This window comes from Dendropsophus ebraccatus, chromosome 1 (assembly GCF_027789765.1).
Source record: "Dendropsophus ebraccatus isolate aDenEbr1 chromosome 1, aDenEbr1.pat, whole genome shotgun sequence".
Classification (NCBI taxonomy): Eukaryota; Metazoa; Chordata; class Amphibia; order Anura; family Hylidae; genus Dendropsophus; species Dendropsophus ebraccatus.
Genome location: NC_091454.1, coordinates 148,200,750 through 148,226,256, shown reverse-complemented (window position 1 = coordinate 148,226,256; position 25,507 = coordinate 148,200,750). Strand labels below are relative to the sequence as shown.

Below are 25,507 nucleotides of genomic sequence, written 5' to 3'. Positions count from 1 at the left end.
CAGATTTTCTGAACGAGAGGGTACTGCCCCTCTGCAAGGTGCTACCCTAGGCACCAGACCATGGGTGCCTAATGGTAAATCCGACCCTTCAGGTATACAGGACACTACAGGTATACAGGACCCCAAAACTATACACTACAGGTGCACGGGACCTCCACCAACTATATACTACAGGTATAAAGGACCCCAAACTTTACACTACAGGTATACAGGACCCCAAAACTATGCACTACAGGTATACAGGACCTCCACCAACTATATACTTCAGGTATACAGGACCTCCACCAACTATATTCTACAAGTATACAGGACCCCAAACTATACACTACAAGTATACAGGAACTCCACCAACTATATACTACAGGTATATAGGACCCCAAACTATACACTACAGGTATACAGGACCCCAAAACTATACACTACAGGTATACAGGACCTTCACCAACTCTATACTACAGGGTACATTTTCTAGTGTAATATAAAATTAAATAGAAATTGCAGAAAAATGATAAACAAATAGGAAGAGTGGGCATGTTTTTTTTTAATTAAAGGCAAAGTGAAAAGACAATGCTAGACATAAAAATAATTCAAGTCCAAAATTTCCAGTGCCCCAGATTTTTTAAGAGATTGGTGCCTTTTAATAGATATAGAGCACTTCCCACTACGTTTTCCATTGAAGCAAAAGACACAATAATTAATAAGGGACTCTAGGCAAAGGTAAAACTTCAGGAGGGGCAGGGAAGGGGGAGCTACGTGCTGAGCCAGTCCAGTCAATGATTACAGAGGTATCAGTAATTGGCTGAGCGGGGCCATGACATTACAATACCAGGAGACACAGCAGACTGGTGGGTGACAGCAGTGGTGCCCAGCTGGTGTGGGGCCAAAACAGGTAAGTGTGACTACATTATTGTGTTTCCATCACCCCCTCCCCCATAATTTTTACCTCTGGATTTGCATCTTAATGTCCCCCTATGTTTTTTGCCCTTTTATAGCAACTTTTTTGGCTGGTTTGTAGCCATTTTCTCACATGTAAACAGCCCAAAAAGGGGCATAACGGATAAAGCAATACAATTAATACATGTGCACAAACAGCAGTTTTACTATGGAGTTAAATAAAAGGTAATAGTAAAAAATACTATGGGGGTGTTGAGCCATAACATAGGGCACAGCACTATGTGCACGTAGCCTTGAACTCTAGACCAGGGATGGGGATGTTGCAAAATTACAATTCCTATCATGCCTGGACAGCCAAAGCTAAAGGTTTGACTCTCCAGGCATCATGGGAATTGAAGTTTTGCAACAGCTGGAGGGCTGAAGGTTCCCCATCCCTGGTCTAGACCTACAAATATACTTATATGAACAGGGAAGAATCTTTTATTTAACTCAGGATCAGTATAAGGCTATGTTCACACTTTGCAAAAACAACAGCTGTATTTCATATCTACAGCCGTTGTTGTGAAAATAATGGCCTTTGTTGTGAAATTTGGCTGCAGTTTTTACATAGTGTGAACATAGCCTAAAGTTTTTTTGCACAAAATATTTTTTGATGAATCTTGTGCACGGGGAGGAGTGGGTGCAAAAGGGTAAAAAGTAGCACAATTCATTTGCAAGCTGGGGCTTTTGGCGGTCTACAATTTTAATAAGCCTCTTTCATCACTCTAAAGTTTAAAATTTTTCCCCAAAATGTCTTTGTAAAGTTGATGATCCAATGGCCTGTAGGTTCTACAATTACCATCCAGAAAATATAGCGGATCTTTTATACAGAATGGATTGAAGCCATGCTTGACCAGGTCCATTTTATATTGTTTGTAAGTGCCATTTACTTGTATGGAGTCCTGTAGAAGTAAACAACAGATATGGAGTTATAGGAATATACCCAAACTCTGTATATTAGGTGAATGAATGTAACTACAATATTTAGCTTATTTTTCTAATACAATGCTTTTATGATTTTCACTTGAATACCACTGCTTATAAGACAGCAGTGCTTGAAAGTTTGTAAACCCCTAGATTTTTCTATATTGCTGCATAAATTTGACCATAAACCTAAATCAGATGTTTACACAAAACCTAAAAGTAAATAAAGTAGATTCGACTTGGTCACTTATTTATTGAGGAAAATGAATATCACATATCTGTGAGTGACAAAACATCTGGTAATGTTTAGGCTGAGTTTCCATATTCATGTTTAGAACACAATGGGGGAGATTTATCAAAGGGTGTAAAATTTAGACTGGTGCAAACTGCCCACAGCAACCAATCACAGCTCAGCTTTCCTTTCAGCACTGCCTAAAGCTGAGCTGTGATTGGTTGCTGTGGGCAGTTTGCACCAGTCTAAATTTTACACCCTTTGATAAATCTGCCCCAATGTGTCCATGCTATAATATAGTGTTTCTAGACATGGTCTTAATTGACAACTATGATTATCATTCTCATTGTCAATAGGGTGTGTCTTAAAATGTTACCAGTGATTGGACAGTGTCAGCCTCTGTATGGACTCGGCTCATTGACAGGGAGAGCAGTAACACCCAGTTGTCAATTTATTCAGAAGGGAAAACAGAGAAATGGCACAATGTACAATTTAAAGAAATATTTACTGAACTAGACCTGTCAGGAGAGTCATCTTTAAGGATCAGTTTGCTTATAAAATGGGCTGTATTACCTGTATTCTAACAAAGCGAGGTCTGGCATAATTGGGTAAGTGTTTAATGACTTGTGCAAACATTTTTTCTCCATCAAAGGATCTTCCTTCTTTAACCTTGATGGACACCATTCCAATTCTACCTTCATGACCTAGAACCAAAATGTTAACATTAATTTCCATGAAACATCTCTATGTCTTTTAGGAATATGAATAGGTAATTATTAATGCATAGTACTTAGTATATTAGTAGCCAGCTTTAAGCACTGCCATATGTAGACTGTAGCTATAAAATACTGTGCTCTGTGTAGTGCTGGTGCCAAACAGCTAAACGGTGGGTATGCCAGATCCCGCTGATTGACAATTGATGGCCTATCTTTTGGAAAACCCTTTTGAAATAAAATGTGTCGTGGTCTTCTCACATTACTTAGTGGTTTGTAAGGATAATTCATTTACACAAAGTTTTATAGGTATATATTATTACAGTATACTGTATTTGCAGTAAAATGCAACCTACTGCATACACACCCTAAGCATATTAGGTATTCATCTGGGCAATACAATGCTAAAGAATTAGAAAAATATATTTTTCTACTCACCAGGCACAGGAACACCAAAAGCATTGGCTTCCTCAATGAAATCCAACATTAACATTAGGTTTTCTACTTCTGTTGTTGCCACATTTTCACCTTTCCACCTGAAAAACAATGTTACACCAAATGAAACAAAGCTAAGAATTTAGTAACAGCATTTGATCAGCCTGCATTCAGAAAGTCTTATTTGATATTGAAGATTCCTTAGGGCAGTGATTTTCAACCAGTGTCAGTGGTCGGGTGTGCCGTGGGGAAAGTTCCCCAAACTATGGTGCCCCTGTGTTTTGTTCCCGGCAATGCACAGCGATCAGTGGCGGATTATAATGTGGGCGGTTGCGTGGTGCGCTGCGGCGGGCCGTGATGCACGCATCCAATCAACGTTTCCGCTGATTGGAGGAGCACGTCCGGGCCCTACAGGTGGCCAGTAGGTGAGGCGGACAGCAGCGGCGACCATCTCGGAGGAGGGAGAGAAACAGCGGAGAGAAGCAGGGGGAGGGAAGTTTGGTGGAGATAAGCATGGGGGAGAGAAGTGTGGTGGAGAGAAGCACAGGAGAGAAGCATGGGGGAGAAGTATGGTGGAGAGAAGCACAGGAGAGAAGCATGGAGGAGAGAAGCATGGGGGAGAGAAGCACAGGGGAGAAGCAGGGGGGAGAAGTATGGTGGAGAGAAGCACAGGAAAGAAGCAGGGGGGAGAGAAGCACAGGAGAGAAGGATGGGGAGAGAAGCACAGGAGAGAAGCAGGGGGGAGAAGTATGGTGGAGAGAAGCACAGGGGAGAAGTATGGTGGAGAGAAGCAGGGGGAGAGAAGTATGGTGGAGAGAAGCATGGGAGAGAGAAGCACAGGAGAGAAGCAGGGGGGAGAAGTATGGTGGAGAGAAGCACAGGAGAGAAGCAGGGGGGGGAGAAGTATGGTGGAGAGAAGCACAGGACAGAAGCATGGGGGAGAGAAGCACGGGAGAGAAGCACGTGAGAGAAGCAGGGGGGAGAAGTATGGTGGAGAGAGGCACAGGAGAGAAGCAAGGGGGAGAAGTATGGTGGGGAGAAGCACAGGAGAAAAGCAGGGGGGAGAAGCAGGGTGGAGAGAAGCACAGGAGAGAAGCATGGGGGAGAAAAGCACAGGAGAGAAGCATGGGGGAGAGAAGCGCAGGAGAGAAGCAGGGGGGAGAAGTATGGTGGAGAGAAGCACAGGAGAGAAGCAGGGGGGAGAAGTATGGTGGAGAGAAGCACAGGAGAGAAGCACAGGGGGGAAAAGAAAACAGGCCCAGGTTTCACACTGAGTGAGTATAAATACATTTAGAATCTATATTATTAACTATATGTATAATATGTACTGTTTTAGTGTCATTTTGTGCCATTTTTGTGGGTGGTGTGCCCCGGGATTTTTTAAGTATAAAAAGTGTGCCGCGGCTCAAAAAAGATTTAAAATCACTGCCTTAGGGTAATGGGAGAGACAGTTTTAGCACCTGAACCTTACATTTTGAAGATGGATGGAGCATAACAAAAGGAGGGGATTTGTCATATGTGATATATTTTTTACACCTTTATGTCACTTTCTATAGCACACACTTTATTGAATTGTCTTGTGATTAATTTGTTTTTGTCAGTGCACTTTTATGTTGTGTGGTTTGTGCGCCAACGATTGAGTAGAGTTTTGTGGTTTTTAAAAAGTTGTATATAATAAAGCTAAATTTGCTACACTTAAATCATGTCCCTTACATAGCAAATTCATGCCTTTTTTTATCAGAGGAGGCAAACAAGTGTCAAAACACAAGAGAAGTTGCTATTTTTTTTTTAAAGTAAAATAAGGCTTGTGAAAAAAATGTGTGATTGTAAGGACTGTACCTGTTTGGGATCTTGGCACGGTTCTCAGATTATAAAGCACGACCGAGACTGCACTTTTAGTAATCCTATCCCTGCTTTCTGCCTGCCCTGACCATTTGCTATGGGACCTGATTATCCGTTTGCCTCCGATTTTGTACCTTTCTGCCCTCTGGTTGTGACCCGGCTTCCTGACCCTGCACTAGTGTTGCTTGTCTTGTCTACATTCTGTGTGCCGCTGTACCTAAGTTATTGAAAATCTCCCAGTTGCCCGTAACAGCCTAGGACTAATTGCGTCAAGAAGGCAGGGACAGTGGGCGAGGACAGGTCCAGGGTCTATTGTTTGTGTGTCTTCTGAGTGTACCACCAGTCATAACAGTGACTTTTTCTTACTGCAGGACACTGGCCAGTATCATAGCAATACCCCGCCCACATTCTGAATCACAGACTTAAAGGGGTACTCCGGCGGGGGGGGCATTTTTTTCCTGACACCGGGGAGGAGGTGGCTGAGGGAAACAACGTAAACTCACCTCCCCAGTCCCAGCGGCGGGTCCCGCATCGCAGCGCTGCGGTCCCCGGTTCCCGTCCGCTTACTGGTGTCTGACGCGGGTCCGAGACGATACGTCTCAGGTCCGCTCAGCCTGTCAGTGACAGAGGCGGGATCTGAGCGGACTTGAAACGGATCCCGCCTCCATCACTGACTGGCTGAGTGGACCTGAGACGTATCGTCTTGGGCCCGCGTCAGACACCAGGAAGCGGCCGGGGGCCGTAGCGCCGCGATGCAGGACCCTCTGCTGAAACCGGGGAGGTGAGTGGATGTTGTTTCCCTCAGCCACCTCCTCCCCGGTGTCAGGAAAAAAAATGCCCCTCCGCTGGAGTACCCCTTTAATTTGGCATCCTTAGGATTATTAGTGGCATGGTGGCACAGCACATTAAGGGTAATGGCGGCACAGAACAAAAACAAACAAACAAAAAACACTTTTATGCATTTAAAATTGTAGAGGAACCTTAAATGTATAAACCAGTATTAATAGTATCATTTATTTTTAAAACGCCCTTTATTCCAGAGCGCTATACAAGTGATAAGGGATAACAAACAGGAACATTACAAGATCAGATCAGATTACAAGATTAATAAAAGCATTTTAATAAATCATTTAGTATCTTTTAATAAGGGATTTACCGAAATGTGTCTCCAACTCGATCATGAAAGAAAATAAAGCCTTCTTTGTCAACCACAACCAAATCTCCAGTGTTAAAATACATATCTCCTTTTTTAAGAACGTTGCGAAGCCTCTTCTTTTCTGTCTGGTTTTTATTTCCTACATAACCAACAAATGGATTGCTGGCAACATGTTTAGCAATCAGAAGCCCAGGCTGGCCTAAGATACATTGAAAATATCACCCATCAAATCATAACATATTAACTATGTTATATAATCCACAAAAAAAGAGTGTAGCTCACTAATACCTAACATTCTGTATACTGGTGTCGAGGTAACAAGGTAAAATGCACACCTTAAAAATGCATAAAGAGGAGAACTATAACAACTAGGAAAAAAACAGCCCTCAAGACACCATGATCAGGCTCCTATAGTTTAATCACACATGATAAAAACTTATATATAATAAAATAAAATAAATCTACAGGGCCCTTGTGGAAAAGGTAAATCATCAGTGGCTAAAATAAAAATACCATGCAGAGGTTTAAATGAAAATACAGCAACAGATGAAACGAGTGGATGAACACTGGTCCTAGAGGTTCCACTTCTACCAATATGGTGGCACCCCTGTCCGCCACTTGTCAACCTTATAAAGTGTGACCATCCAAATTAAGTATGAAAACATATATAGTACAGAAATGAAAGTTCTTATGAAGATATGGCATTGAGTAGTAGAAATGTCCATACCTCTTGCTACTCTGATACAGTGTCCTCTGTGATCTCGCACTGGTTCATCTTTTTCCACATTAAATTTAATAACTTCAAATGGCTGAACAAGCTAAAAGAATATAATGTTAGGCAAGATTCAGACTAATTCTCCTACTATCACTGTTATTAAGGGGGTTATCCAGCACCTCTCTTGTCCTCAGTTTGGGTGTGGTTTTGCAGGTCAGTTCCATTGAAGTGAATAGAGCTGAATTGTAATATCATACACAAGCTGGGGAAGGGTGCCATCTCTGCAAGTAAGTAATGGTGTGTCACTAATCCAGAATAACCCCTTATTTATTTTTTTTGTGGGATTTTATATTAATTAAAATCTTTTTTTTTACACTGTTTTACAATTTGGTCCCCCTTGGGGACTTCTATGTTAACTTTGCTGATCTCTCATACTGCATTGATCAAAGAGATCATTGCTCGATTAATATGGGCTGCTGGAACCCAGAGCAATGGAGTGCCGAGCTAAGCCTGTCTCAGCCAGAACCCTCAGTTTTGACAGCTGCATTTAAATGGATAATTAGCGATCAGTCCAGGCCCACTAAGAGCTGCTGATAGCAGCCAGGAACTGCGTGGTTCAGAGTGGGGTCATGGCGTGATCCCCCCTCAGAATGCCCCCTACCCGCCTCGGGAAGTAAACAAGCTGGATTTGACAGCTACCACACACTCTGCTGGCTGTATCTTGGTATTACCACAGACCTCAGCATTGAGACCCAGTGTTATCAGTAATTTGTGGCAGGTTTGAGGACATATCAAAAGTTACTGCAAATGGCAATAAGAGAATGGATGTCCACATCATCTAAGAAAAATACTTATATTGTTAGGGGCTTTAATATCCTGTCATATTTTGGTAACAGTAATTATTGTAATGTGTAAAACAGTTAACCAAATGCTATTATAATGTATATTTTCTGACCAGGGTCTGGCTGGAGGGTGCTGACAGCTACTCAATGTTAGGCTCTTGGGATAGAGACCATGGGGGAGATTTATCAAACTGGTATGAAGTAGAATTGTCTTAGTTGCCCCTAGCAACCAATCAGATTCCACCTTTTATTTCTCAAAGATGCTTTGAAAAAATGAAAGGTGGAATCTGATTGGTTGCTAGGGGCAACTAAGACAATTCTACTTTACACCAGTTTGATACATCTCCCCCCATGACTAATCTAAACTCATTCTAATTTCATCCTATGATAACTTATTGCATTATATGTATGGCATTTCATTTAACTATACTATACTATAATATATATATATATATATATATATACATTAAATTCAAGTCTTACCTTTATGAAATTGTTGTACCTGCCCATTGCACCTTCTTTCTGTGTGTAGTTTAAAAAGAATGCATTTCCTTCTGTTGCTCCATAGAATTCAAATAATTTGATTTTACCAAAACGGTCAATGAAGTCTTTCCAGACATCAGGTCTTACACCATTGCCTAAAGCAAACCTCACACAGTGGTCAGTGTCATTGTCTTTCTAGGAAAAGGAAAATAATATTGTCAACTCAAGGCTATATTACACGGCCCGATATTCCCTAAAATATGGGTGCATGTAAGGTAAGAAAGAAAAAAACATTTCAGTTATTGCTTTTAAAGCAATAAAGTATACACAAGCAAATTTATACCTACTGAGCTTTACCCACCTTACAAGTGTTACATAGGTAGCGAAGTATCTCCCCAATATACTGGAAGGCTGTTACATTGTATTTCCTGCAGTCATCCCAGAACTGTGTGGCTGAGAATTTTTTTCTTAAGACACATGTAGCTCCTAGGTAAAGCACAGGGTAAAGTACTCTATGTATATCAAAGACTATTGTTATCAACACATATACAGTATAAGTAAACTACAACTTGGCATACGATTGAATACATTGTCAGTGTATTTAAAGCAATATGTTTTATTGGATCAACAATCTGCCTGGTGGCTAGATAAGTATTCCTGGAGATTTGCTTCTGGATTTCTTACTGTTATTTAATACTGGAGTGGAAGTCATTTTATTGTGTAGGTTTTATTTAGGATAAACTTTTTTCTGCATTTTATTAGAATAGTTTGCTCAATGAATAATATTTACAACAAAAAATTAAAGGGGGTGTCTAGTATTTTTTTTTTTATAAGTATGCTCAGCATGGCAAAAGAAAAAGAGGGAGTACTTACCTCCCTTGAACCACTGCAACCTCCATTATCATGGTTATGAGTCTTCGCTGGGCTTAACTTCCTGATGCTGGTGGGCATGAAACACTGCCTCTCAGCTCGTGTCACAGTGATTGGCTGAGTGACAATGCCTCCAGTGTCCAGCACCAGGAAGCAGGACATAGCAAAGACCAGGCGCCAGGATTATAGAGGCTGCAGGGAAGTGAGAGAGGTAAGTACAGTCTTTTTTCTTCCTCAAGCATCCTCTTTAATTCTCCCGTGCAAAGTTATGTTAAATGTGTATACAATGTGTTCATACACATAGGATTTTGATTGGAAAGAAGAAGTGGTGCGAAATGGCGTTGGAGTGAGGTGGGAGGTCAGCGGACTGGGACCCAGTTACTCTTGGTAACATACTGTTTACATGTGCAAGATATCACTTTATTCCATTACTCTATACAGCGTACTGTAGCTTTGTGATATAGCACTTGCACTTTATTATATATATATGCATTTATGCTAAAGGAATTGTTTATGAGGTTTACTAATAGGCACATGCACTTTATATGATTATCATGTTACTTCAGTCCCAATAGTGGACTCACCTCCCAGGTCTTGATTTTATGTTTTTATTTTTGATGGATTTAATAAAGTTTTGTGATTAAATTGAAATTCTCAATGACTGCAATTATTATTGGGACACACAGTACTATATAGGTGTTGGTGAGTGAGAGAGGTAAGTACAGTCTCTTTTCTTTCTTAAGCATCCTCTTTCATCCTCCCGTGCAAAGTTATGTTTAATATGTATACAATGTTGTCATACACATAGGACTTTGATTGGACAGAATGTGTCCTATCAGTCATATGAATAATCTTACCAGTAATAACTAAATTAAACTGGCTGATCACTGACTTTTTCTTTTTTAATCACCGTGATTTTGCACAACGCAGCAAATGCTTGGCTGATCATTCCATGCCTGAAAAATATCCAACCTGGCTGATCACAATTTTAGAAGGCAATGTATGTCATTCAATAACAATGGTCATCCAATACATCCAGGAGCGCTCCATGCTACTATTTCATGTTTATTGTATAGTTTTACATTTATTATCAGAAAAAAAATGTTAATTCCATTTGTGTACCTGTCTGAATACATCCTCTGAGTCCAAGGAGCAGTCCAGCACTGTGGTAAAGAGGCAATGAAATATAAAAAACATCCTCACTTGTGAGTCCACACAGCAAGGCAATGGTGCTGCTTAAGAAAACACGCTTATGGGTTATTACAGCCGCCTTTGGAAGCCCTTGAAGAAACAAACAGATGCTTTGCTATAAAAATAATAATACTTTTTCATTTACTAAGAGACTGGAGATTAGAGTTAGTGGAGCATTATCTCTTCATAAATGGATGCCGAAGCTTTAGGACATGTCATCACTTTCTGATCAGAAGAAGTATGACTGCAAGCACCCCCACCTATCCTAAGTATAAAAGGGATATAAAGGTAATGTAGCACTGTGTCCCCTTCAAAGATTTTTGAAGGCATCAGAGTGGCACTCCAATTGTGACTAGCTCCGTGCTGCTCCTGATCATTGCGGACAACAAGAAACGCGTTGAGCTTGCCATAAAGAACACGTTTATCTGGTGACCTTCTGCATTGCTACTATGTGCTTCTGTATAAAATGGAATGATGCCTATAACAGAATACAATAGCAGAACATAGGCACCTAGGGGGAGATTTATCAAAGGGTTTAAAATTTAGACTGGTGCAAACTGGCCACAGCAATTAACGATTGGTTGCTGTGGGCAGTTTGCACCAGTCTAAATTTTACACCCTTTGATAAATCTCCCCCTAGTGTTTTAATGGACTTATGCACAGTTTACTCCACGTGTGGCTGGTACCTATCCTTGTTTGACAGCTTTTGGACATTAACCCCTAGGCGACCCTGGATGTACCCGTACGTCCAGGGCCACCTCCATGTGTTCAGTGCTCTGAACCGCCGCGGGCACGGTCCGATCGCCGTGCCTGCTAATAAAGTAATTGGATGCAGCTGTCAAAGTTGACAGCTGCATCCGATTACTTGATGCAGCCGTTCGCGGGTGTCTAGTGGGGTGGATCGCTCCTCCGGGACGTTGTCCCAGGGTAGAGCGATCCACACATCTTACCCCGTCCGGGGTCAGCGCCATAATGGCGCTGATCCCGGCTCGGCACTCGATTGCTTCCGGCTGCAGCAACCGGAAGCAATCAATGTGCCTATCTCATCGATCTATGCTGCATATCTACGCAGCATAGATCTATATGAGAGATCAGAGTACTTATACTAAAAGTCCCCCAGGGGGGCTTCTAGTATAAGTGTAAAAGTAAAAATAAAAGTGTTGTTATTAATAAAAAGCCCTCCCCTAATAAGTTTGAATCACCCCCCTTTTCCCATGTTATAAATAAAAATAAATAAATAAACATGTTTGGTATCGCCGCATGCGCAATCGCCCAAACTATTAATTAATCACATTCCTGATCTCGCATGGTAAATGGCGTAAGCGCCAAAAATCCCAAAGTGCAAAATTGTGCATTTTTGGTCGCATTAAATCCAGAAAAATTGTAATAAAAAGTGATCAAAAAGTCGCATATGCGCAATCAAGGTACCGATAGAAAGAACACATCATGGCGCAAAAAATTACACCTCATATAGCCCCATAGAGCAAAGGATAAAAGCGCTATAAGCCTGGGAATGGAGCGATTTTAAGGAACGTATATTTGTTTGAATTTTTTACAGGCCATGAGATACAATGAAAGTTATACATGTTACATATCGTTGTAATCGTAACAACTTGAGGAACAGATATAACAAGTCAGTTTTACCCCAGGGCGAACGGCGTAAAAACAAAACCCCCCCAAATAAAAGAAATGCGTTTTTGTTTTTTTTTCAATTTCACCACACTTTGAATTTTTTTTCTGCTTTCGCAGTGTACTTTATGAAAAAATTCAGCCTGTCATTGCAAAGTACAATTAGTGTCGCAAAAAATAAGGGCTCATGTGAGTTTCTAGGTGACAAAATGCAAGCGCTATGGCCTTTTAAGCACAAGGAGGAAAAAAGAAAACGCAAAAATTTAAATTGACCCGGTCCTCTAAGGGTTAATCTCTACACTGTAAATAAATTACACCTGTTGCATATGAGTTTTTGTATTTGTCACATTTGTCCTGTATTTAACGACAAAAAAGCTGTGACAATATATATCTGCATTCACTAACCCTAGCAGTTCCATTTCATGCTGGATCTTGGGAGTCCCCAGTGATCAGTAAGTGATAGCATATCCTAGCAGTAGGCCATTATTCATGGGAATTTCCCTTTCACTCATTATTTTAAGTCCTGTCGTAGATCACTACTTGTTCTGCTATAGCTGAAAATTTATACCTAAAAATATTTGCCATTAAAATACAGTTAGCTAAAAAGAGAAAAAAAAGCTATGTTCATTGCCATCACAAGGTGTGTCAAATATGAGGCATATTTAGGCATCTTCCACCTTGCAGTATTCAATGATTCCTGATTTTAGCTATCATAGATATAGGCTTATACTGTTGATTTATGTTCATGTAAATATTCATGAGGAAAAAAATGAAAAACACAGCAGGTGATAAAGCTGACCTGACCATTTAACCCCCTAGATGCCACAGTCTACAGTGAGTAGCAACAGCATCATGTAGGAGATTAGAAGCTAGTTGTGGAATGGCATTTGGTTGTGGCGGCAGCAATGGATGCACTCCTATTACACATAGCATAATAGGGGATCACTAAAATGACAATTACAACTTCACCTCATGAACTCACCTCACCTATTACAATTTCACCTCAGAAATATTTTTGTCTCACAATACCGTGCATGTTAAAATCAAGGGTCCCATTTAAAATGGTGATTTACCTGTGGTTCCAGATGTGTAAATATATAAAGCTGGAGATTTTGGTGTAATGCTTGATCTAAAGGATTCAGGAATGGGGTCTACAGAGGAAGCTTCCATTTTATCAAGTAAACTCTGTACACACTGTGTGGGTGAGTCTCTGCTTAGGTAAAAGACCTGCACACCTTCTGCGATCAGAGCAGGTAGTATTTCCTCCACCGCGTCCTTCAGTTCTTTAAGAGAAAATATAATACACATATTTCATGTAACTTACTAAGTTTTATTCATAGCCATTCTGGACCAAAATCAACTTTTACAATGATCTTTCATTGTAAATAAAAGCATATATACAAAAAAAACAAAACAAAAGCAAAGTTCAGTAGAGTCCAGAAGTTGCAGACTAGACAGCAGTAGCATGCAAATAAAACGTTTATGGGCTGTATAATGTAGATCTATGGATTTTGTACTATGAAGTACAAAATGTGAAATGTAAAAAAAGAAAAGAAAGTACTTTGTACACAGGGTCATCACAATAACCATATAAATTATCATTATGGTCTATATGACTAAACCAGGCATGTACAGCTGATACGGCTTGTAAATGACTGCATGAATACAGCACATATTCCTGCGGCCCAGCCATTTCTCTCAGCCACTGCCCCAAGCTATTCCCCCAAAGTGTTAAAAAGCCATTCTGTTTTTAGCAAAACCACAAAGACCTCTAGTAGGTTAAAAGAACACAAAACTGCAACGACTGGATATACCAGAAAAAAGGCCAAAAGATACATGTCAAGGCTCATGCAATGATTTGTTATGTTACGCTCAAATACAATGCATTCATTTCCAAAAAATATACATGAAAACCAGTTTGTAAGCTTTATTTTTTATACAAATTAGGGTCTTGATCATAAATAAAATAAGCAGTTAATATCAGTTTAAGGGTTACTCCAGAGGAAGAAAATGGTTTAAAATCAACCGACATGAGAATATAGTTATATAGATTTGTAAATTCTATTTAAAAGTCTCAAGGCTTCCAAAACTTATCGGCTGCTGTATGTCCTGCAGGATATGGTGTATTCTTTCCAGTCTGACAAAGTGCTGCCACCTCTGTCCATGTCAGGAACTGTTCAGAGCTGTAACAAATCCCTATAGAAAACCTCTACTGCTCCACTGTCAGACTGGAAAGAATACTTACAACAGCTGATGAGTACAGGAAAAATAGCTCATCCTTTTCTACACAGGAAACTCCCTTTTAACAGCACAACAATCCAGGCTGAATATTGAATACCATTGTATTTATCTGACAGTTTTTTTAAACCAAAGTCAGGAATGGATTTGAAAAGATCTGTCTTTCCTTTATGACCTGTTCCCTGTTTAAGGCTATGTTCACACTGCGTATATGTCCGGCCGCATATTTTCGCGGCCGGACATATACGCGTTAAACTCCGGCTGGGGATTTACGCTACTTGCGGCCGGCTACGTACGGAGCGCAAACTTACGCGAGGAGTCTACTTACGCTTCCCGAGCGCCCTACGTAGCGATCTGACAGCGGTCTTTTACTTGGAAAGCTTCGCCTAGCCCTGGACACCCCACAGAACCTTTTGGATCGGCACAGAAAGCTTCAAAAAAGAAGAAATCACCACTACGTACGGGACCGCATGTTACGCTACGGGCGTAAGTTACGGCATTTTCGTCCTCAAACAACGGTCTGGCTCATTTTTTACGGCGGCGCGTAGGATCCTGTCGTAAGTTCGTACGTAGTGTGAACTGTGCCGCCGTATATCGTATACTTTCCATTGTACGCAAACTACGTAAGTCTCCGGACGCTTATTCACGGAACGTGCTACGTCCGGAGACGTACATAGTGTGAACATAGCCCCCAGTCTATTTCTGGCTTTGGCTATCAAAATTTACCAAATAAATCTCTCTGTGTAAACGCACCCTAAACTAGAGTAATGTACCAACAGTTGTCACTGACGAGCGGCCAAACTGCAAAATAACGGACGTCATTTTAAAAATTAAAAATGTAAAGGAAAAAAACGATGTGGAAACATAGCCTGAACATGGCCGCCCAATGCACAAAGGGGGAGATTTATCAAACATGGTGTAAAGTGAAACTGGCTCAGTTGCCCCTAGCAACCAATCCGATTCCACCTTTCATTCCTCACAGACTCTTTGGAAAATGAAAGGTGGAATCTGATTGGTTGCTAGGGGCAACAGAGCCAGTTTCACTTTACACCATGTTTGATAAATCTCCCCCATAGTGTCTTAAATAACAAACATTGTTTGAGGTCAAATTAATGTTCATGACAACTATTTGCAGAAGCTTTTTGCTTACAACAAACATCATTTTTATTTGTTCACACACATTTTTTTCCACCATCTTTAAAAATAAAAAACAGAAAGAGAAAAGGCCATGTGAATATAGCCTTAGGGGGGAATGTATCATCTGCGCGCATTTTTGCACAGCTGTCACACATTACATATGTACTATTAGGTATACATGTGTGGTATCCCCCCATGGGTGTTCTTTGTCACTCCTTTGTACCCCTCAAAAAGCTTCTCACTCCAGGTTAAGTGGTGATGAAGGTGTCTCTAGAGTTTCACCACTAGATGTCAGTATTTTGTATTTTTATGTATTGCACAGCTAAGAGATGTAATAGGTTACTGTTTTATGTGTGCCATGTGCTTTTGCTGACCTATAGAAGGTGCTCTCTACTCTCAGCCTATATTCTTTCTTCTTTCTCTTGCATACACTCCTTTTCACCACTCACAAGGTATATTACTTAACCCCTGTAGGAAGTAGTGGCTTGGTGGGGGGAGGTGTAGCTTCAGTCTTATCCAGATTCTCAGAGAGGATGGATACAAACAAGACAGTCCCTACTGTTGCCAAGACCAAAGTCAGTTCAGTCTGGTCTGGTGTAGTCTAGTCTGAGACACGTGTGTAAAGATATGGTTGGAGACAACTAATTCTTCCAGTGCTTCTACTATGCAGTGCTAAACACTTAAAGGGAGAAGAGTCTAAGAACATCCTAGCCCACGCCGAGAACCAGTCTAAAAAGTGCAGGGCAGTATCCAGAGACACAAGAGGAACTAGCCAGTATAGGACAAAGCTACCAAGGAAGGTCTACGTCCTACTATCTACTATCTACTATCCTATTTCGCAGTGCAGTTAACTGGGACACGAATGGGGTTTTTATTACCCTAGTAGGACGGGACACTCAACACTGTAGGGCACAAGGTGGTCAGACTATAGTCTATAAACGGGTACGAGTAACTTCTCACTCTAAAGTATTCTCTACAAGTTCTGCCAGAGTACATTGCTACATTGGGTTATGAATCCCCCGACAAGCTCTTCTCCTCTACTCCACTTTCAACTACCTCTCTACTCTACTTCTTCAAGCACCTCCTCAGCACAACCAAGTGAAGCACTACAGTTTGTGTAAAGATCTATGTATTTTACCAAAGTATATTGTACTACTAAGAGACTGCACTGTAAAGCTGTTCTATTCTTATATCACTGGTTCTCTCTCATCTTTTCCTACGCACCAGCACCTATACACACTAACTGCACACCTTTAAGGGGTTATTTTTCCCCTTTCTGTGGGTGGTGGTACCGATAGTCCGGGTGGGTCAATTGCCACTCAGGACTACTGTGACAAGAGCCCAAGGGACCCATCACAACCTGGCAGGTCACCAACCATTTCTGGGGAGTACAGCCAGCCACCACACAAAGCAGGTACCAACATCACACCTGTGTGTTGGACTAGCACTGGTGTTACGACAATAGCATCTTAGCTGTACAACAACACCAACAATTCAACACTCATACTGAGCCACCACACATGCAGTGATAATTCTTGTGCAATGAAAACTAATTCTTGAGCCAAAAACAGTTTGGCTAAAGAGCTACGCTAGGCTAGCAGTGGCGTACTGCTGCATAATTTGTTGTGCAACACTTAAAACTTGCACATAATATGATTATAATCAGCTGAAAAAATAGCTAATCTGAGACCATGCCCCACTACTGGCACAAAAACTCAGAAATGGCAAAAGTGGCGTAAAGTAGAGAAATATAGCAAATTTGCCTTGATATTAGCCAAAAAAAGGGCACAAACACATTGTTAGTTACATATGTCCCTTATAATCCAACCGAACATCTTTTGTACAATATCTAACTGAAAAAAAATTACAATTAATGCTCATCCACATTAGTAAGTAGGAGTGTTAACAATGTATATTTCTTACCTGGGGCTGCAATCAGAACCTTAGCCCCGCTGCACTGAAAGCAATGAAGAAAGGATTTTGCACGTATGTTGTAGTTCAGACAGGCCATTGGACACCCTAGTTTGGCTAGTGCTATCCAAAGCCAGATAAACGCAGGTTCATTACCCACAAAGACAGCAACGCAATTGCCATTTTTTAGATTTGCATAGTGGCTTAAAGCCCATGCTGCTTGGTTGCTTATCAGATCTATGTTCTTGTAAGAATACTCCTGGTCCTGGTATAAAATAAACGTCTTGTGAGGTCTTGTGGATACGTGCTGTAAAAATACATCCAACATGCCAGGGGAGGAAGAACAGCGCTGAACTGATTTTTCAATCTTCTTGTAACAAAGGACCATTTTTATGAAAAATTTTAAGTCTGCCCACAGGTAAGGTGAAAATATCTTCTGAATTATCCATAGTATGATTAAAATCACTAGTGCAAAATACATCCTGAAAAATAAGAGAGCAAATGAATATTTTATAGCAAATCTGTCAATAAAATTAAAGGGGAATGTGTTTTCAGATCTTGCACACATTGTACTTTGAATCATAATAGGTCTTTGCCCTCTTGTTGATGCCAGATTACAAAATCATTCTAAGTCTATGTTCACACAAAATAAAATAAAAGCAAAATATAACAGTAAACTAGGTATGAAATGTGGCTGTATTTTTAATCTAATGATGTGTTATATTAAAATTTAGGGGAAAATGTCAGTTTGTAAACACATTGTAAAAAAAAATGTGTACGCAGACGGCTGTTTTTTTTTTTTTTTTGTAGTTGTTTACGCCAGTGTTTCCCAACCTTTTCCACCTCAAGCACCCCTCTGAAAACTTTTTTTTTCACCTTGGGGCACCCCTACTAAATAATGTTCTACAAAATACCAACAGCGTCATTCAGTGACTCACATTTCACAAGTTATTTGATCGACAGTGTTTACTTTCCTTTTTCTTCTCCATGTGGCCCAGACCACCATGATGATTTCTTCAAACTGCATATTTTTTCAGAACCTGCCAAAAAACTTTGCACTTTCCCAGCACTTTCCTTAAATTTTTCACACCTATATGTAGGATCCTCTGCTGAGCCCCTCTACATAGTAATAATGTCTCCTGCCATGCCCCACCATATAGTAATAATGCCTCTATTGTGACCTTCATTTAGTAATAATGCCATCTGCTGTGCCCCTTCATATAGTAATAATACCCCCTGCTGTGTACCCCCATATAGTGATATGCTCCCTGCTGGGCCCCTTCATATAGTAATAATGCCATCTGCTATGTTCCTTCATATAGTAATAATGCAATCTGCTGTGCCATTCTATATATTAAAATTCCCTCTGCTATGCACCCAGACACAGTAAATGCTGTGTACCCCAAATAGTAAAATGCCCCCAGTTGTGGCCCCCATAGTAATTATGCCCCCTGCTGTGCACCCCTAAATAAATGGGATTCTCATACAGGTTTGATGACATCATATCATTGCATTTGCTAGAGAGATCTTGTCACATCTGCTCATAGGCTGCTGATCTGAAGTGCCTGCAGCCTATGTAAATGAATAGAGTATCTGGATGCTAACAGCTTACCCTCCTCCTTTCTCTGCAGTTTAGCCTGCTCACACCTCACTGCATCAGCATTGTAGTGAGTGGGCAAAAGATTAAAGAGCAGCCTCCGTAGAAGCTGCACAGCCAGAATGCTGCAGAACCCCTTGGTGGGTTCTCACAGCACTCTGGTTGGAAATCACTGCTATAGACTTTAAAGGGAATCTGTCAGCACCCCACCAGGGCCCTACCTGAGGTGCTGACAGTGTGCTGTAGTTGCCCTAGTGAGTATGTTGCCTTTTGGTAATTTGTCCATGGATTGTATTATGCACAATCTGGCTTTTCCTACTGTAATAAAGAGTCAATGAGGCATTGTGGCTCAGTGTTTTTGCCACACTCTAGCACTCCTAACCACTGCTTCCTCCTCCCTCTTCTTCATGAATAATTAATGCTGCCTGGCCTCCTGCTCACTCAGCTGTCAGTCAGTATCTGCGAACAGAGGAGTTATCTGCAATCAGATATAATTGAACCTCTTAGCCTTTGTAGGAGCTGTGGTCTAGGGTTAAAGCACCTGTCTACAGACCAGAACCAGTTTGTTTTCTTTGGTTCGATTCCCCTGATGGAAATTAAATATAGTTTTTTTCTTCTTCGCATTATTGTGTCAATTTTTGAAAATGCAAAGAATTCCCAGTCAGGTCTATATTAGTTTAGATTTTTTAATACAATGATGAGAAAAATTAAGAAGTAAATTACCATATATTTATTTTTTCTCATCATTGTATCTATAAAAAAATAATAATTTGAAAACTAATTTGGACTAATCGGTAACTCTTTACACTGAATCAGGCTATGTTCACACTACGTATATGTCCGGCCGGGGATTTACGTAAGTTGCGGCCAGCTACGTACGGTCCGCGAACTTACGCCCATAGTCTACTTACGCTTCCCGAGCGACCTACATAGCGATCTGACAGCGGTCTTTTACTTGGATATCTTCGGCTAGCCCCGGACACCCCACAGAACCTTTTGGATCGCCAAAGAAAAGTGCAAAAAATGAAGAAATCACCACTACGTACGGAACCGCATGTTACGCTACAGGCGTCAGTTACGGCATTTTCGTCCTCAAACAATGGTCTGGTTCATTTATTACGGTGCCGCGTACGATCCTGGCGTAAGTTCTTACGTAGTGTGAACTGTGCAGCCGTAGATCGTATACTTTCCATTGTACGCAAACTACTTAAATCTCCGGCCGCTTATTCTCCTTTTGCTCTTTATATGTACAGTACTCAGATGTTTTTTGAGCGATATGGCCTGTATTTGATCCAAAAAAACTCAATAAAACTCTTGTTTAAAAAAAAAAAAAGAGAAATAAATAGATAAATAACTATATTTCATTTCTATCAGGGGAATTGAACCAAAGAAAACAAACTGGTGCTGGTCTCTAGAAAGGTGATTTACCCCTAGACCAATGCTCCTACACAGGCCTAGTTCAAGTAAATTTTAGTTAAAAACTTTAAAAGGGGTACTCCAACATCAGTGAAAAAATAAACATGCCTAAGAAGTATGTAGCATTGCTTACTTTTCTGCCCAGCTCTGAAACTACCTCTGAAAAATATATTTGTTTTGGGGGTTACTCATAACTATAATTCCCAGAATGCTTTGTTTTTCCTAAGCTTTTCTTGACAACCCTTTCACCCTGCATACTTCCCTCCCACAGCACTCCTGACGATTCCTTGCCAAAAGCTGTTGCAGAACATCTTTTTTCACAGGTGCTGCAACCTGTTGCATCATTCAATGCAGCATGCTGTAAACACACTACACTCTTCCTAGATGTCCCTATATATTTATATATATATATATATATATATATATATATATATATATATATATATATCTGTATCTGTATATGACATGGAGATAGTGATGTAGGTTGGAGGGGCTGGCCAGAGATGATTACCCCCTGGTGATCCAGCCAAACCTGCTGTGACATGACTGTGCTGTGACTCAGGAATAAAGCATACAAAACCATGCTAAAGCATCTCCAGCAGCCACAGCCCGCACAACTCTGGGAGTTGGGTCGTGACATCATAATTTTATCCAGGAAGTGAGGCCCTGATGCAGTAGTAAGTGCAGGAAAAAAAACACTTTATGTGCATTTCCCATAATAAGTGTGTATTGGTGATTTGTATAACTTTTGGGGGGCAATAAAATACTTTAATAAAAATTTTCGCCGGACTTCTCCTTTAACCTCTTAAGGACCCATGTCGTACTGGTACGTCATGGATCACTGTCACTTAAGGACCCATGACGTACCGGTACGCGGGTCCTTTAAGAGGGCGCCGCGGCCGGACGGGTCCCGATCGGGGGAGATAGCCTGCTATAATACATAGCAGGCCATCTCTCCCTGTCGGCATGGAGGGTTGTTAACCCCCCCATGCCGACGATCGCCGCTATTGGCTGATAAGCCCATAGCGGCGATCGGAACCTTTCCGGGCCATCGGTGGCCCGATGACCCGGAAAAAAATGGCGGTCGGTGCTGTCCGAGGACGGCAGCGACCGCCATTACTGTAAAAAGTAATGGTGGTCACGGTACCACCGTCCCGAACGCCGTGAGTGGCCGGCCGGCCGTTCACGGCGATCAAAGTCCCCACAAGTAATAAATACCTGATCCAGACCCCTCAGCTAGGCAGCTGAGGGGTCCAGAGCAGGTATTTGTACATTACTCACCTGTCCCGGGGTCCTGATCGGCGTCTTCTGGGTTCCCGGCGTCCTCTTCATCTTGTCGGGTCTTCGGCTTCTTCCGTGATGTCCCGATCGGCTTTTTTCGGCTCCAGCGTCGTCTTTTTTCGTATTTTTCCGGCTCCAGCGTCGTCTTTTTTCGGAACTTGCGCTCTGCTGCCCCCTAGCGGCTGATAAGTGTAATACACGTATCAGCCACTACAGGGATGTTCAGAATGTAGTAAAAACAAATTTTTTTTTCCCAATTTTTTTTCTATTTTCCGCACCCTATCGCCGCTGAGTGTTGATCAGCATCGCACGAAAGTGCGCTGCTAATCAGCAACTCCTCCTTTTTGGCGTAGGGTGGGTTTTTTTATATCCTACTGCCACGGTCTGCTGATAAGTGCCGAACATAAGTGCGGCATTTATCAGCAACACCATTTTTGGCATAGGTTTTTTTTTTATACTTACTGTAAAAAACACGTAAAAAAACACTACATTACACCACACTACACTACATTGAATAAAGTTTTACACTACACCACTACATACCCCATATACCAATCCCTATATAAAAGTGGCCCCCGGCGTGTTTTCGGTATCGGACGCATACGTTATTATTGCCTCCGACACTGAAACAGCCAGTGAGGATGAATGGGGGGTCCTTCTTTCCTCCATTCATCCTCATCCTCCTCATCATCCAGTGACGTGTCTGGGGGTAGCGTAGCGTACGCTGCCCCCCAGACACGTCTTTTCCGCCAGTACCGTCCCAATAAGAGATGACGGTATGGTGTGAAATTCTACAAACTCTGTGAGCGTACCTCAGGGTACACTTACAGATTTAGGGTACGTGCACACTGCGGAATGGCGAAGGATAACCCTTTGTGCATTCTGCAGCTGGCACCCGCCGGCGGACTGATGCGGGCGCGCATCTCCACCCGTGTCATAGACTCCATGTTATGCACGGGCGGATTCCATCATCCGTCATTCCATCAACACGTTGGACGGAGAGTGGAATCCGCCCGTGCATAGAATGGAGTCTATGACACGGGTGGAGACGCGCGCCTGCATCAGTCCGCCGGTGGGTGCCAGCTGCGGAATGCACAAAGTGTTATCCTTCGCGATTCTGCAGTGTGCACGTACCCTTAGAGTGTATGAAGGAAGGGACACCCGAATCCAGCCCCCAGATGCCCCCTCCCCCCCATCCTCGGAGTTAGTGGGAAGATCGTCCGGGAACTGATCTTCCCACTGCTGGATAAAGGTTACCACCTGTACGGGGATAACTTTTATACCAGCACCCCCTCTTCTGGTCCCTCGCTGCCCGAGCTACTGTAGCTTGCGGCACGATCCGTAAATATCAGAAGCAGTAATAGCGCCCTAATAATTAGCAGCCATGGAGCGGACCCAGCGCTTCTGGATATGTGGGACCCTGTATCGCACCAGGGCAACATTTTCCAGGTGACGTCCCCCACACTGGAGAAAGGGAGACCCCAGAAGAAGTGCAGAGTGTGGCGTAACAGGGGGATCAGGAAGGACACCATTTTCCAGTGTGACACCTGTCCTGATCCCCCCGGCCTCTGCATACTGGATCGCTCCAAGGCGCACCACACGTCACTGGGGTTCTACATTTTCTAAATTCTGTCCCTTATTCCTATTTCAGGGGTCACCCTGATCCAGGGTTATTCTGATTGCCATTATGGAGTCGGGAAGGAATTTTTCCCCTGTGATGAGGCTACTGTCGTCTGCCTCACGAGGGTTTTTTGCCTTCCTCTGGATCAACACAGGTTGAATTTGATGGACACGTATCATTTCCAACCTCATAAACCAATAATTGGCCTAATACCCCCAAATAAATTAAAATGGTCCCTTTTCCCCAACTAAGTAGGTATGGCTGCCATTCCCATTAGAAGATGCCATGATGCAATTACAAAGCCTCTGTGCGGCCAGGACAGTAGAAACCCCCCACAAGTGACCCCATTCTGGAAACTACACCCCATAAGGAATCTAACAAGTGGGGCAGCGGGTATATGGCCCCCAAGTGACGGCCACATTTGGGACGTGAAAATGAAAAAAATGGTATTTTTTATTTTCACGGCACATGTTCTACACATGTGCCCATCACTAGTGGGGTCCATATGCTCACTGCACCCCTTGTTAGATTCCTTATGGGGTGTAGTTTCTAGAATGGGGTCACTTGTGGGGGGTTTCTACTGTCCTGGCAGCACAGGAGCTTTGTAATTGCGACATGGCCTCCATCCTCCATTCCAGCCTCTAAATGGCGCTCTGTCCCTTTGGTGGCTTGCCCTGTGCCCATATGGCACATTATGTCCACATGTGGGGTATTTTCGTGTAGGGGTATTTACCCTACACGTTTTGCTTTTATTTTCTTTTTTAACCCCTTGTGGAAATGGAAAAAAATCAAGGCTAGACCAACATTTAGTGGAATTTTTTTTTAATTTTTACTCTAAATCGTTGATCTTGTCTTGATTTTTTCATTTTCACAAGGGGCTAAAAGATAAAAAAAAACACAATGTGTAGAGCAATTTCCCCTGAGTAAGGAAATACCCCACATGTGGACATAAAGTGCCATGCGGGTGCAGGGTAAGCCTCCAAAGGGAAGGAGCGCCATTTGGTTTTTGAATGCTGGATTTGGCTGGAATGGATTTCGAGGGGCCATGTTGCATTCAAAAGGCCCCTGTGTTGCCAAGACAGTTGAACCCCCCCACAATTGACCCCATTATGGAAACTACACCCCTCAAGGAATGTAACAAGGGGTGTAGTGAGCATATGGACCCCACTGGTGACGGGCACAAATGTAGAACAATGTGGCGTGAAAATGAAATATTACATTTTTTACACTATAATGTTGGTCTAGCCTTGAATTTATCATTTTCACAAGGGGTTAAAAGAGAAAAAAAAAAACACAAAATGTGTAGAGCAATTTCCCCCGAGTCCGTAAATACCCCACATGTGGACATAAAGCGCCATGTGGGCGCAGGGCAAGCCTCCGAAGGGAAGGAGCGCCATTTGGATTTTAGAGGTTGGATTTGGCTAGAATGGATGATGAACGCCATGTCGCATTTACAGAGCCCTTGTGCTGCCAAAACACTGTAAACCCCCCACAAGTGACCCCATTCTGTAAACTACACCCCTCAAGGAATCTAACAAGGGGTGCAATGAGGATATGGACCCCTGGATGACGGGCACATTTGTGCCATGAAAGTGAAAAAATGAAAATTTTCACTTTCACGTCACATTTTTCCACATTTGTGCCCGTCACCAGTGGGGTCCATATGCTCACTGCACCCCTTGTTAGATTCCTTGAGGGGTGTAGTTTCCAGAATGGGGTCACTTGTGGGGGGTTTTTAGTGTCTTGGCAGCACGAGGGCTCTGTAAATGCGAAATGGCCCTTGAAATCGATTCCATCCAAATCCAGCTTCCAAAAGCCAATTGGCGCTCCTTCCCTTTGGAGGCTCGTCCTGCGCCCGCTTGGCACTTTATGTCCACATGTGGGGTATTTCTGTACTCGGGAGAAACTGCGCTACATGTTTTGTGTTTTTTTTTTCTTTTATCCCTTTGTGTAAATGAAAAATTGAAGGCTAGAACAACATTTTAGTGTAAAAAATACTTTAGTCTTTTTTCAAGCCATATTGTTCTGAAAATCTGTGAAGCACCTGTGGGGTCCAGATGCTCACCGCACCCCTTGTTACATTCCTTGAGGGGTGTAGTTTTCTAAATGGTGTCCCTTTAGGGGTGTTTTTTAGGTTTTGGCACCCCAGAGCCTCTGCCAACCTGAAGTGGTACAGTCAGAAATGACCAAAAATAACGGAGCCATTGAAATTCACTAGGCGCTCCTTTATATCTGAGGCTTGTGGTTGCGTCAAATAGCGCAATAGGGCCACATATGGGGTATTTCTATAAACTGCAGAAACGGGGAAATCAATATTGGGGTGCATTTCTCTGGTAATAAG

General features: G+C 42.1%; 1 protein-coding gene across 3 annotated transcripts in view; it reads right to left on the bottom strand.

The window, feature by feature from the left end:
* Positions 1-521: 521 nt before the first annotated feature.
* The window catches only part of LOC138799985 (long-chain fatty acid transport protein 2-like), a 129,549-nt gene continuing 104,563 nt past the window's right edge, over positions 522-25,507 (bottom strand). For all 3 annotated transcript variants that reach the window (XM_069981807.1, XM_069981803.1, XM_069981795.1), the window contains exons 2-11: positions 17,264-17,733; positions 13,039-13,248; positions 10,268-10,426; positions 8,637-8,761; positions 8,276-8,470; positions 6,963-7,053; positions 6,236-6,434; positions 3,241-3,338; positions 2,663-2,793; positions 522-1,835 (exon numbers count right to left, since the gene is read on the bottom strand). In XM_069981807.1, the coding sequence (XP_069837908.1) occupies positions 1,659-1,835; positions 2,663-2,793; positions 3,241-3,338; positions 6,236-6,434; positions 6,963-7,053; positions 8,276-8,470; positions 8,637-8,761; positions 10,268-10,426; positions 13,039-13,248; positions 17,264-17,732 (1,854 nt within the window). In that variant the 5' untranslated portion in view covers position 17,733 and the 3' untranslated portion in view covers positions 522-1,658. The remainder of the gene's footprint in view (positions 1,836-2,662; positions 2,794-3,240; positions 3,339-6,235; positions 6,435-6,962; positions 7,054-8,275; positions 8,471-8,636; positions 8,762-10,267; positions 10,427-13,038; positions 13,249-17,263; positions 17,734-25,507) is intronic.